Source organism: Podarcis vaucheri, assembly GCF_965113315.1.
Source record: "Podarcis vaucheri genome assembly, chromosome: 15".
Lineage (NCBI taxonomy): Eukaryota > Metazoa > Chordata > Lepidosauria > Squamata > Lacertidae > Podarcis > Podarcis vaucheri.
The window spans coordinates 37,115,675-37,129,679 of NC_138753.1; the positions used below are offsets into that span (position 1 = coordinate 37,115,675).

At 44.4% G+C, this 14,005-nt stretch overlaps 1 protein-coding gene across 1 annotated transcript in view; it reads right to left on the reverse strand.

The window, feature by feature from the left end:
- Nucleotides 1-14,005, reverse strand: part of KCNU1 (potassium calcium-activated channel subfamily U member 1) — an 87,463-nt gene that overhangs the window by 42,402 nt on the left and 31,056 nt on the right. The window contains exons 18-19 of the mRNA XM_082200745.1: nt 12,149-12,258; nt 8,205-8,310 (exon numbers count right to left, since the gene is read on the reverse strand). Of these exons, the coding sequence (XP_082056871.1) occupies nt 8,205-8,310; nt 12,149-12,258 (216 nt within the window). The remainder of the gene's footprint in view (nt 1-8,204; nt 8,311-12,148; nt 12,259-14,005) is intronic.

Sequence of the window (14,005 nt, forward strand, 5' to 3'; positions counted from 1 at the left end):
CTGACTTTGTCCAGTAGACTCCCTAACTCTCCCTAACTCTTTTGGAATACCATCAAATGCAGTAAAGACTCTCCTCCCTGGAAGAGAGGGGAGTGGTTGTGGGCGGGAGACCGAGCTCCGCCCCTGGTAGGGGGCATTAGCCCCCTCCCCTCCTACCTGGCTGGCGCCCACGCCCACCGGAGGTGGCCAACCAGGTGCCTCCGGGGGGCGTGTGTAGCAGCTTAATGCTGTGGCGCCAGCTCCGCCTCCTCCTCATTCGTCATCGTCCCTCAGCGAGTCACCCACCCTCCACTCCCATTTAGCTCAGGGTATAGGTTTTTGGCCTTGCTATGGGCCTTAGGTTGGTCGCCCTGGTTGTCTGGGGGGCCTGGTAGGAATTTTTCCATTAGGCCTTCTGGTTTTTTCGCCTACCTCGTAGCAATCGTCACAACTTTTGTGGTATTGGTGGGTAGGTTAGGCATTGGATTCATGTGTTGTGCTGTGTCAAGGGCTAGGTGTGGCCATCGCCTATGCTATCTACCGTGGGTTATTCCGTTAAAGGAATCTGGCGGTCGTGTATTCCGTCCGATGCCTGCTTGGCGGGAGGCCATGGCACGACCCTCGGTGACATCAGGGGGTGAGCCTATAGTTGGATGAGCATCAACAGGCTCCACCTACTGTTGAATAAACCCACCACCTATAGTCATCCAATGCCTAAGCCAATACCTATTTCACTGCTGTAATCAATAAAGTTGTGGCCTTTTCTTGCCCATTAACCTTATATCACGTGTCCTTGTGTATTTATTTCACATAGCGGGGTCGGGCCCTCAATCCACAACATGCAGTTTCTCACTAACATTCCAGTGGGTGAAGGCATTACACCTAGGGAAGTAATTGTGTATAGAATTGCAGCCTAAGGGAGGTTTCAAAAAGGAGAAGCTGGAAGTTGACCATGTCTGGATTAAATGGAAGAGAGGTGTAGCCTTGATTATTGCTATGGGAACATAATCAGGTTGGAATTATAACTTTTAAGATTGATGACACTGACCTAAGAGAGAAAGGCTTCTCCTGTATGCACACACCTGTACCTCACAAGTGGGGGACCTCAGGCTTGGGGGGCCAAATGCATCCCTCTAGTCCCAACTATTGGGCTCTCTGGACGTGCAACAAGACATGGTTCCTTCTCAGGCAACACTCCTCACAGCTCTTGGTCAGCACCTTCCTCAAGTGCTTCTGCATGGCAGGAATGTGTTCTTGAACCAGGATCATGCCTGTTGCTTGCCTAGATGAAGGCTAGAGCCATGTGTGCATTTCAGAAACACTTGATTTTTGTATGTTGTTGTTTTCATCCATCTATCTTGGGAGACAACGGAAGAGTTCGCCTTCGGAGGTAAAGTCACAGTGCCTGCTGTGTCTGTAGAGACAGATATGGCAGAGACCTGTTTTGTTGCAGCTGGGGACAGATGAAGGTGTCCAGTTGTGCTGGGGCAGATGCTCTGCATCCCTCCCTGCGTTCCTCCTTCCTCTGTTCACTGCTGTGGATAGAAGACCTGTCTGCCTGCAAGCATTGCAATAGTCTGCAAGGGTTAATGTCAATATGGCTGGGTTAATGTCAGCCTTCATGTCACATTTGCAGACATCTTCGTAACACAGAGTTGGTCTGCCAACAGTCCTAGAGCCTGAAACCCGCTTCCCATTGAGCAAGTCCTTGGGGATCTTGCCATCTTCCATTCTGTGTACATGACCAAGCCAGCATAGACATTGCTGAGACAGAAGTGTGAACATGCTGGGAATGTGGCTTGGGAGAGCACATATTTGCTTGAGACTCTGTCCTGCCATGTGATGCCCAAAATCTTCCTGATGGCATATGGAAGGCATTGAGGTGTTACTCCTGGAGTCTGTAAGTTGCCCACGACTGACTTCCAATAAAGCAGCTTGGTCAACATGCAAGCCTGGTAGACCTTCATATTGGTATTGGTCATTAGCATCACATCCTCCCGTACCCTTTTGGAGAGGTCAGCCATTGCTGTAACTGTCTTGCCGATGTGCTTGTCCAGCTCAGTGTCGATGAAAAGCTTGCTGGATATGGTGGAGCCCAGGTAGACAAAAGTGTCTACCTTCTGGATAAAAATAAGAGTAACATCTTTTGCACTTGTATGACTCTGATCCCCAGCAATCCCTGATATGTTGTCCTCTGTGGAACAGGGCCTTGGGAATGAAAAGGCTCCCCATCCTCTCTGTTCCTTGTGGTTATCTGCTGATGTCTTTTTCTCCCCCGATTCTGAAATTCAGAGACTAGCTATGAAAGAGGGTTCCTGTTCGGTGCCCAAACAAGCCATGGAATTATCTCTCCAGTGAAGTTCACGAGGGATCCACACTGTTGTCCTTTCAGTGCCACGCTAAGACTTCCTTGTTTTCCCCAGGCATTTTAGAATCTAATTATTTCAGTTCTTCTGGTATGGCATGTAGATTCAGCTCCTATATTTCCTGTTTGTCTTTTAGCTGCTGTGATTCAAGTTGTTTTATTGCATCAGTCTTTCCGTATTTCAGTTTCAAGTGAGGTTACATCGCTTAGAGTAATGGGTTTTCTGTTGTATTATATTGATTGATTTTGGACAACGCCTTGTTTTATGAGCAGGTTTCACATATATTAAATAGTAAACAAATACCTTTGCATAGCTACTGGGTCATTGAGTTTTGCTCCAGGAATTTAGCAAACTAAATAATAATAATAATAATAATAATAATAATAATAATAATAATAATAATAGTGACATTTCAGCTGAAACCCTGAAGCAAAAGGAAAGGCCAAACAATTTGGGGGAAAATCTGAGGACATACAGTTTTGACCTGGAGGGACCTTTATGGGAGTTGTAGTTCAACAACCTCTCGGGAGCCAAACGTTCACCACACCAGCTCTAACTGATTTCGTCTTTACACAATAACAGTTGCGAACAACTCTAGGGTTGCAGCACTCATCTCGCTTTACAGGCCGAGGGAGCCGACGTTTGTCCGCAGACAGTTTTTCCGGGTCATGTGGCCAGCATGACTAAGCCGCTTCTGGCGAAACCAAAGCAGCGCAGGGAAATGCCGTTTACCTTCCTGCTGGAGCGGTACCTATTTATCTACTTGCACTTTGATGTGATTTTGAACTGCTAGGTTGGCAGGAGCTGGAACTGAACAATGGGAGCTCACGCCTTCGCAGGGATTCAAACTGTCGACCTTCCGATTGGCAAGCCCAGAGGCTCAGTGGTTTACACCACAGTGCCACCCATGTCCTCAATTATAACATAGGAAGCTGCTTTTTACTCACTACTGTCAACATGAAGTGGCAGAGGCTTCCCAGGGTTTCAGGCAGGAATTGTTGTCCTAGTCCACCATCTACAAAATCTTGATTGTCAGCGCACATAAGCACATTATGTAAAGCTGGATGTTATCCGATGTCCAAAAATGAGCCAGATTAGATGATACCTGTCCCTTAATTTCAGTGCTGCTGCAGTGCTTCTGGAACATCTTATTAGGTTCCTTCTTTGATTTCTTTTAGACAGAGGCTGAAACACACACCCCCCCACCCCCGGCCGGGAGGGTTTGATATATACTTTTGGTGCTGTTTTAGTCCATCTTTCCACTGCTGCTTTTAAACTGGTGCTGTGCTTTTCATTGATTAGTTTAATGTTCAAATCATCTTGTGTATTTTTGTGCTGTAAAACTACAGCACTCTGGGTACTGTATGAGCAAAAGGGCAGGCACAACAGCAGTACTGCAAATACTAATACTACTGCAATTAATAGTACTGCAATTAATACTACTGCAATTTTTAGTAGTAATAGGGAAAGGAAATGCTCTTCATCACTAGTCAATCCTAGATTTAGGCTGTAATCTAAACCCATTTTGCACTGAGCTGGAATCAGGGTTTGGATAGGGCGGGTGCGTCCCTCTTCCTAGCCCTAGTCACCTCTGACAGCTTCCACCCATGGAGTGATGCTTGCACCACTCCTCCAGTATGGCACATTGGCTTCTTCACTCCAGATCCACAGGTGGAAGTACCACTAGTGGAATCTCTGCTGATAGCAGCCCACAAAAATTCTTTGGAAGAAGCCACATGCTTTCAATGTATGGTCTAGATGTGACCACATCCTCTGAATGAACAGTGCCAGTGTGCAAATGCACCCACTGCATTCTGCCCAAAACGACATAGCTAGCTATATATAAATATTTATTGAACTCTAGTACTGAACTCTAAGGAAACCAGCTCCCTATGTTTGGGACAGGCACTCACTGTACAGAACTCTGGCTATGGGATATATGATATCACAAGCCTCAACAAACACTATAGCTACCAAGGGCATTGCAACGGTGCTGGTAGGGAGAAAACACCAGACTCATTCTGCAAAACAAAATAAAAAATCCAGCGAATTACCTTCTAAAGCGATTGAGAGGCATTGCAGTGGTGAACTTGGACTGAAAGGACTCCATTTGAGCCACAAAGCTCACCGAGGGACCTTCAAAAGCTCGCCATCTCTCAACTAATCCTACTTCACAAGGTTATTGTAAAGATAAAATGTGGGGGAGGAACCATATACACAGCTTGCCACCTTAAATAAGGCTTACAGCCAGCTAAACAGCCCACAGAACTTTACCCCAAATATAGTAAATGAATATTGGCATGCTCTGTAATATATGATGCATAAAATATGGTTGCTTAGTGCTGATCTTTTGATGTTAATTGCAATGCTGTCCATATATTTCCAAGCGTCTCTGCCTATGATCACGAGGACTACCAACTTGATGTTTTTCAAAAACTGAAACTATGGAGATTCTCTGGATTGTGGGGAAAATCAGAATTTAGTTAGACTTCCTTGCCCTCCACTACTATTCCCCCTTTTTTCTGTTCTTTTAAAATTGCTTATTTCTATAGCAGCCTACTGACACAGATCGAAATAACGCAAGGAAATCAGATCTTGTTACGTGTTGCAACCAGTCTATGTTTTATTGTTGATATATTTTTTCTGTACTTGATTTGATTTTCTTTCATGCATATAGTATACATTGTGCAATTTGTGGGTTGTTGTTTTTCTTCTTAAGATAACCGAGATCAGAGCTAGGATGAAACATAACCAGCTGAGTGGAGCACTTTATAGAATCATTGGAATGCACCCAAATGGTCATCTAGCTAAAGAATCCCTGACACATGGTCTTCCAACCTCTGTTTAGCAAAGAATTGAAAGAAACACGATTTACCAACTATCGAAGAATGGCTGATGAAGATGATGGACTATATGGAACTTGCCGAACTGACTGGGAGACTCTGAGACCAGAGAGAAGAGACAGTGGAAGAAGACTGGAAGAAGTTTAAACAATATTTGGGGGAAAAACATATTAATATTTAAATCTTAGAATAGCTTTGGAAGTGGTTATAGGCTGTAGGGTTTTGTTGTTGTTGTTTAGTTTTTAGTCGTGTCCGACTCTTCGTGACCCCATGGACCAGAGCACGCCAGGCACTTCTGTCTTCCACTGCCTCCTGCAGTTTGGTCAACTCATGCTGGTAACTTCAAGAACACTGTCCAACCATCTCGTCCTCTGTCATCCCCTTCTCCTTGTGCCCTCAATCTTTCACAACATCAGGGTCTTTTCCAGGGAGTCTTCTCTTCTCATGAGGTGGCCAGAGTATTGGAGCCTCAGCTTCACGATCTGTCCTTCCAGTGAGCACTCAGGGCTGAGTTCCTTAAAAATGGAGAGGTTTGATCCATGGGACTCTCAAGAGTCTCCTCCAGCACCATAATTCAAAAGCATCAATTTTTCGGTGATCAGCCTTCTTTATGGTCCAGCTCTCACTTCCATACATCACTACTGGGAAAACCATAGTTTTAACTATACGGACCTTTGTTGGAAAGGTGATGTCTCTGCTTTTTAAGATGCTGTCTAGGGTAGGATTAGAAGTAGAATATAGTGTATTTTAAAATATTATTTGTAAGGGATAAAATGTGAAGATTTTTAAGGTAAAAGTAAGTGTGATAAAAAATGGTTAAAAATTAAGATATATGTAAACTGCTAAAGATGAGCTAAAATGAAAATCAGATAGGAGGTGACTTGGGGAAGCTCACCTAACAATGTTTAGAAAAAATAAGGATAAGTCAAGAATTTGTTTGTATTGTTTGGTTTTCTGTTTATGTTGTTCAATTGTGTTATAAAATGAATAATTTTTTTGAAAAAAATAAAACAAAAACCTTCTGTGAAGGAGAATCCACCACCTTCCATGGGAGTCCATTCCACTGTTGAACAGCTCTGTCAGAAAGTTGTTCCTGGTGAACCTCCTTGCTTGTAACTTGAAGCGATTGGTTTGGGTCCTACCCTCTGGAGCAGCAGAAAACAAGCTCGCTCCATCTTCCATTTGACAGCCCTTCAGATATTTGAAGATGGGTATCATATCACCTCTCAGTCTCCTCTTTAGTAATGTTTGTATTTTGAGTTACATACCGGTGGGGGCAGGGGAGAACTGTGATCTTTTTGGTGTATAGGGCTTCTAAAGGTCTTAATCTGGCCCTGTATGGGGCAAACCTTTGCTGCAGTAATCTCCTCCTCTGCTGTTTGATGGCAGGAGTTAGTTTCAAGGGCCACGGGAACAATGGCTTTCCTTCAGTGCTTGCCCTGCTCTTGCGAGGACTATAGAGAACATCTGACAGTGAAAATCCTCTCCTCTTTTAAGTTAAACAGCTGCAAAGATTTCAGCAATCTCTGTAATCCCCAAGGTGTAATCCCACAGTAAGGAAACTCGCTTCTCTTAAATACCTCCCTCTGGCATAATTGACTTTTCATGCACATTTTAATAATGATATTTCAGCAGGTTGAGAGAGTCTCTCTCTCCCCACCTTCTTCAAATTATGCTGCGGACACAGGGGGCGGGGAGAGACTGTATTGTAAACTTAATGACAAATTCCTCTCCTCCTGAACAAATTGGCAGGATGCCCTTGTGCATGTCTGTCTGTGTACACACATACATATAGGAGGGGGCATTTAAGGTGCTCCCCTCCCAATATTTTACCACTTAACTCATTAAAGGAAGATACTAAAACAGTGTCTAAATCAATAAATGAAAATGTCTTTTTTACCATTCACTGGGGCAAACGAAACCCTCCTGTGAAATCTGGGGGACAGTGTGGTGTAGTGGTTGGAGTGTTGGACTAGAAGCTGGGAAACCAGGATTCAAAGCCCCACTCAGTCATTAAACTCACTGGGGGACCCTAGGCCAGTGACTGCCTCTCAGCCCAACCTACCTTACAGCTGTGAGGATTAAATGATGGGGCTAACATTGAGCTCCTTGAGGTATAAATGAAAGCAACCACTTGGTCATGAAGGTAGGGAAGAATAGTCTCCAATTTTTTGTGGCTTGCTACTTGCTTTACTTACCTTTTGAGGTGGCCAAGGGTTTTTCTTCTTCTTTATATGGCTTTATAATAACTATTTTAAAATGTAACATCTACAGCATAGTGATAAAGTTTCTCCAGTAACTCTCCACTGTTTTCACTTCTGGAAATGCCTTTGGATAGATATCCTGCTATAGTCCATTGTGTCCTATCCAAGGCATTTGAGGAACTGTTGCTTGTGGAAAGGGACACAAGGTTCTTCCCACAGGAACTTAAGTGGGACTTAAGCAGGTGTTTGGGAATACTGAACTACAGCTCCCATTAACCCAAGAAAGAACGGGCAATGGCCACCAGGGGTGGAGGTTGAAGTTCAGCAGCATTTGAAATATCAAAGGTTCCTCACACCTACAGGATGTGCCAAATCTCTTCTGGAATTTTTGGGAGAATTCTCCCCCTAAAAAGCAGTAAGAAAATATCGCCATGGGGGGGGGTGTCAGCCTATCATTAGTGAGCCTGACCTTTGCTTCAGAAAGAGGTAGACCTGGCAGAGAGATGTAACCAATGGCAGTTGGGTGAGAAGCCCACTTCAAACCAGAATTCAGATTGATCTGGGCTCAGCTCATAATGCGGCACAGAATCCCCAAATTTCAAAATGCCCACCATAAATAGTGACAAACTTCAGCCAGTCAGATCCAGCTGTCCCCCGCATTAGATGTAAAGTGCAAAGAAGGCTTAGACATCATAACTTTAAAAGAAGCATAACCTCCTTTCTCCCATCTCATGCTCACACAAATTCACAAGGAATTCAGACCAGGAAATGGTGCACACATGGTGCACACATAGATCTCCCCAATGTCTTACCTGTCCTCATCACTGTCAGTCTGAAAGGGGAAATTCAAGAAAGGGAAAAATCCAAGGGAGCGTGAAACTACTAGACTGCTCGAATCCTGTTCTGCTTTCATCTTATCTGAAATAAAAAGCATTAAGAGGCCATTTCTTCTCTGGCTAGTCTTAATTGTTTTTCAATAGCCTAGGGTCAATCAAAGTCATTTTGATAGTGGCAAATAAGTGCATGTAGAAGCATCTCATTACCAGTTTCAGGTTCATGGTAGCCCCTAAGCCAGGCTTACTCAACCTCAGCCCTCCAGATGTTTTTGGCCTGCAACCCCCATGATCCCTAGCTAGCAGGACCAGTGGTCAGGGATGATGGGAATTGTAATCTCAAAACATCTGGAGGGCCGAGGTTGAGGAAGCCTGCCGTAAGCCAAGTGAAATGGTAATGTTCAACCAATTAGATCATCCCAAGTTGGTGTCAACATCAACATGGTTGGGCACTTGCTAAGACCCATGTTCCAGGAAGTGGGCGTACTGGCAAGAGCTCCCTGTACCTCCTCACAATTCCCCCCACCTGCTTGTTCACCTTGTCCTTTCTGGACCAGAGCTGGTGAGCATGCCATTTATGGCACTATGAAGACAAGGAACAGTAGCTACCAATGTCCAGCGGCAAGGGAAGCAGCTCGGGGGCCTGGGGCAGTGCGCCCAGGGGCAGGACGAGCTACCCATAGGGGCAGGGTGAGGGTGGGGTGAGCTGACCATGGGGGCAGGGTGCACCGGGGGGCCTCCAGACTCTGTCTGCCTCCTCCCACTCAGCTGCCCTACAGCTGGGGGGAGGCAGCAGATAGACCGTTTGGGCAGCGCAGAGCCTGCGCGCGCCCCAGCCACCACGTCTCTCCCAGGAGGGACATGTGGCTCGGGCGCACTGCAGGCCCTGTGGTGAGTGCCGCCCGGCATTTTGTCACCCCCTCAGTGGTGAGACCCGGGACATAATTTTATACAATTCTTCTGTACGAATATAATAACAAATTGTCCTTTATGTTCATACAAATAAAATTTCGTAAAAAGAAGGGGAAAAGGGGGGAAAAGAAAAAAGATTTCTATAAATAAACTTTTAAAAGACTTCCAAAAATTTTAATATACTGTATCTATTCTTTCCTTTATAACGCACAGCCTCATATTACATTCAGTTATCTTCATATAGCCTAACATAATATTATTTACAGTTTTTGTTTTGCAAGAATCAGTCTAGTTCTGCTAAGAGAATTTCATTCTTATAATTATTTTTTAAGTATTCTTTAAATATAAAAGTTATCAGGAAGAGTAAGAAACGACATGAAACAGAGAGTCAATAAGGAATGGAGAATATTTAAAGGATCAATTATTGATTCCCATCAGCACTTGCTGTTGGAATGGCATTCTGTTCAATGGTTGGGATTGCACAGTCCAGTCCTGTCTTCCATGGAAGTTGACTAGTGTTAGACCCTGGCTACCATACAGGACAGGCCAGCATCCAGGATCCCACTGGGCAATCAGGGGAGACATTCTGGCCTGGCAGGACTCTACCTCAGCTAGGAGCATACTTTGAACCTATCTTTCCAGGCCCCTTATTCCCCCCCCTTTACTATTATGATCCTACCCAATACCATAACCACACAGAGTTATTACACAATAATGAGAATGCTTAACATGATGAAGCACTCATTAAGAGCCAACTGACGTTGAGAGAAAAATCCCTTTCTGCTCCTGTTAATCACTGACCCAAGGAGCTCAATGAGGCCACTAACATCACAGGTGGGCAGGTGCGATAGCTCACCGGGCAAAAAGTGCCCAATCTACTTGTGGGTGAAGCTTTTAAGCACTTGGCCTTTCCCACGCCATGTGAGCTCCCATGGGATAATACAACTTCTTGTAGACTCTTGCAAGGGCACTGTGGGAAACTTATGCCCCACCTGTCCCAAAGCCACTGAGTCATTGGCCAAAAATGCTCCATTTGCTTGGTGTGTGGAAGAGAACTTACTAGACCTTCAGCGGAAATTGAATGCTGTGGAATTACAAGAAACCACACTGGGCTGAGCAGTAGCTTTTTTATTTTATGTAGCTATGGAACTGACACCAAACGTGAACACTATAGAGAAATCACATTCGTCTGAAGATAGGCAGATGTTTACGTTGGGTTTTCTACATTTCCATGTCAGTTTGCTAGACCTCAAGAGACTTCATCAGCATTTTAGTGCAGATTTCTCCTCAAAAACATGCACATTCATTTTGTAAGTTGTTTATCCAACCCTAAATATTATTACAATCAATTTCCTCTAATGTAATGTGTGCTATTTTCACTAATATATGAATTTTTAAATGCACACTTTCTCCTAATATATACATTTGCATAGACATTATGTGGTTGGGGAAATACAGCACAAAATTCAGAGCAAGTGAGAATTTCAAAGGATAGCTGTCTTTCGTTTCACAGATTGGTTTGGGGAAGTGTGAATTCAGTAGGTTCATGTTAAAAGTGAACTGAACTGAATTCCCCCTCCCACCCCTATCTCTCATGAATGTAATGTGTGAACAAGCCCACAGGTGTGCACTTCTGAGATCTCACTGAGGATGTGTGTTCCTGCGAAATCTACCAAGGCAACAAAACAGTCGGGTTAGCAATGGGGCTTGCCTGCCATCTGCTGTTCAAATAAAAGATAGAATGTTTAAGGATAAATCCTTGAACAGACCATGGCCAGTTCAAACACTCTGTGGGAGTAACAGTTCTCAAAGCAGTAAAGCTGGCATTAACTACAGCTTCACATACTCTGGGAGATAAATGTTCCTGTTTGACGAGCCTCTGTGCTCATCTTCATTAACCTAGTAGCCTCCGGATGTTTTGGACTACAACTTCCATCAGCCCCAGCCAGCAAGGATGGGCTTGATGGGAGCTGTGGTTCAAACACAGCTTCAAAAAAGCTGTGTAGAGCACTAGGTTGCTGAGGGCTGCCCTGTGCTGTTTTAGCAACTTAGCACAAGCATGGCTCCCAGTAACAAAGACCCAAGTGGCTACGATTGTGCTCAGCAGTAGCTGGTAAAGCAGCCCAAACAATGAAGCAGCCATCTCCCTTTGCAGTAACCATCAGGAGGAATTCCCATCACTAAACACCAGAAGGTAGTGATTATGGAAGCAGAGGGTGCTTCAGTCAGGGCCATGCAAGCATGTGGTCCTAAAATTGGCTAGCCAGTTGGCTCGCTGACAGCAGCCTGGTGAAGGATGGCTAGCCAATTGGCAATCTCATGCCCCTACAACCACTTTCTGATGCCCCTGCACACACTGGACTACAGTGGCAGCTCATTCTTGGCACTAAACAAAAACCCTACTTCAGCGAGGGCACCAAATAGATCTTAGACTTGGAGCCAGGTTCACCTCCCTAGGAAGAGCATTCAAAAAATGGAGAGCCGCTGCTGAAAAGGCCTTTTCTTGTGCCGTCTCCCTCTGTACCTTCCCCCGAATGGAGTCCTCTGAGAAGGGCTTCTGAAGATGGCAAGAGGGTCCAGGCAGGTTCATATGGGAAAGGGTAGTGGGGTCCTGAGCTATATAAGACTTGACAGGTTAAAATCAGCCCTTTGAATTTGGTATGGAAACCAAGCACAAGCTAGTGTAGACGGACCAGTGTTGTAAGCTTGGTCCTCCTAATCATAGTTATAAGTCTGGCCACCAAATTAAGCTCCAGCTTCTGAACTATCTTCAAAGTCAGCCCCACATAGAATGCATTGCAGTAGTCTAGTCTAGTACTGCTATAAACTGCCTTTCCCCATGCATGCGGTGTTACTAAGCCACACAGCTACGAGCACAAGAGTCTCATTTCCCCCGTATCTTTGGAGATATACATTTTATATCAAAATAAAATTGATAGATGATGGACTTGAAGGCTAGCTACGCAATCCACCTCTGACTTATACATGGTTGAAATGTAGGGAGAATTTACCAGAAAGGGAGATTGAGGCTTTTCTCGGGACTTTCATTTTGCAACGACACTTTACAATTAGCTCTGGATTCAGAATGTCACTGTGGCATTGTCTACAGTAATACCGCGCCCTAGACAACAAAGGAAAAGAAAAATCGTCTGGATTAAATTTAACAGGACAGAAAATAGTCAGAACAGTTATTTGTATGTATGCATTTCCTTGTTTATTTGTGCATTGCATTGCATTTATATCCTACCCTTTTCTCCAAGGAGCTCAAAGTGGTGTACATGGTCCACCCACCCCACCCCACATTTAGTCTCCAAAGCAACCCTGTGGTTAGGCTTACAGGCAGTGACTGGTCCAAGGTCACCCAGTGAGCTCCCAGCCAAGTGGAGATTTCAACTGGTAATTTGAACCACTCTAACCCCACACCTGGGACGCGGGTGGCACTGTGGGTTAAACCACAAAGCCTAGGACTTGCCGAAGGTTGGCAGTTCGAATCCCTGTGATGGGGTGAGCTCCCATTGTTCAGTCCCAGCTCCTGCCAACCTAGCAGTTCAAAAGCACGTCAAAGTGCAAGTACATAAATAGGTACCACTCCCGCGGGAAGGTAAACGGCATTTCCGTGTGCTGCTCTGGTTTGCCAGAAGTGGCTTAGTCATGCCGGCCACATGACCCGGCCAATAAAGCGAGATGAGTGCCGCAACCCCAAAGTCGGCCATGACTGGAACTAATGGTCAGGGGTCCCTTTACCTTTAACCCCACACTGGCTGTTTTTTCTTTTGTTGTTTTGTTTTTGCCTGCTTTTCAACATAGGTTCACAATGCATGATAACATTTTTTAAAAGCAACCATAAAACTAACTGAAAATAGAAAAAGTAAGAATTCTTGAATGCTTCCAGAATATGTGTACCTTAACCTATTTTAATTTTCTAAATGCTTCCATAATAAAGTTTCTGTTTTGGTTTTTAATATATTTCATAAGGCTAGTTGTATGTGGAAAACAGGTGATAATGAAAAAAATGTATCTAGTTGTGTGTGGCAAGGGAGGGGAAAGAGATAGTTCTGAACAGTCTGGACAAAAGTGTCAAGGGAATTTGACTTTTGGGAAAGCGACAGTTAGGGAAATTAGGCCAGGGGGTGGAGAGGAGGGAGAAGGAACGGTGGGTCTTGTGAGGATGAAGAGAATGTTATTATAAATTTGTGAAGTGCATCGGATGAGGGGAGATTGGAATCAAAGTCCTGGGGGTGACTATGGTGGACAAAGATGGAAAGCGAGGGGGACAGAATGCTTTGTAAGGTACAGAGAGATCTGGAAGAGAGGACTGCAATGTTGATTCATTTTATGGGAAAAGATACAGGCCTGTAAGAATGTTATATGGTGGAGAAAATTACTTCATTTCACCTCTCCCAATTCTGGGAATAGTAGTGAAATGTGTGTGGGGGGTGAGAGAAATGGGGGTCAGGCATGTCATTCAGGAATGTATATCCTTATATGTCTGGTGTGGGAAATCTTTGACCCTCAATATATTGCTGAATTCCTATTCCCATCATCTCTGGCCATTGACCATGCATGCTGGGCTGATAAGAGTTATAGTTCAGCAACATCTGGAAGACCAAAAGTTCCCCACACCTATTATATGTGTTGTGCACGAGTCAAGGCTGTCTTTGTGTTGGGGGAGGATATGTGCATTGTGTTGCATGCTTTCCCTGACAATATGCCTTTTGCAGCATTTTTTTAAAAAATAATGCAATCACCAAATTTGTGCAAATTTCAAAGGGCAGAATTGTGTGGGTTTGCATATTGTTTGGAAACTGCAAATTAGGTAGATTCACATTTAAATGTGAGATTCATCCGCATCTGTATTCACCTGTATA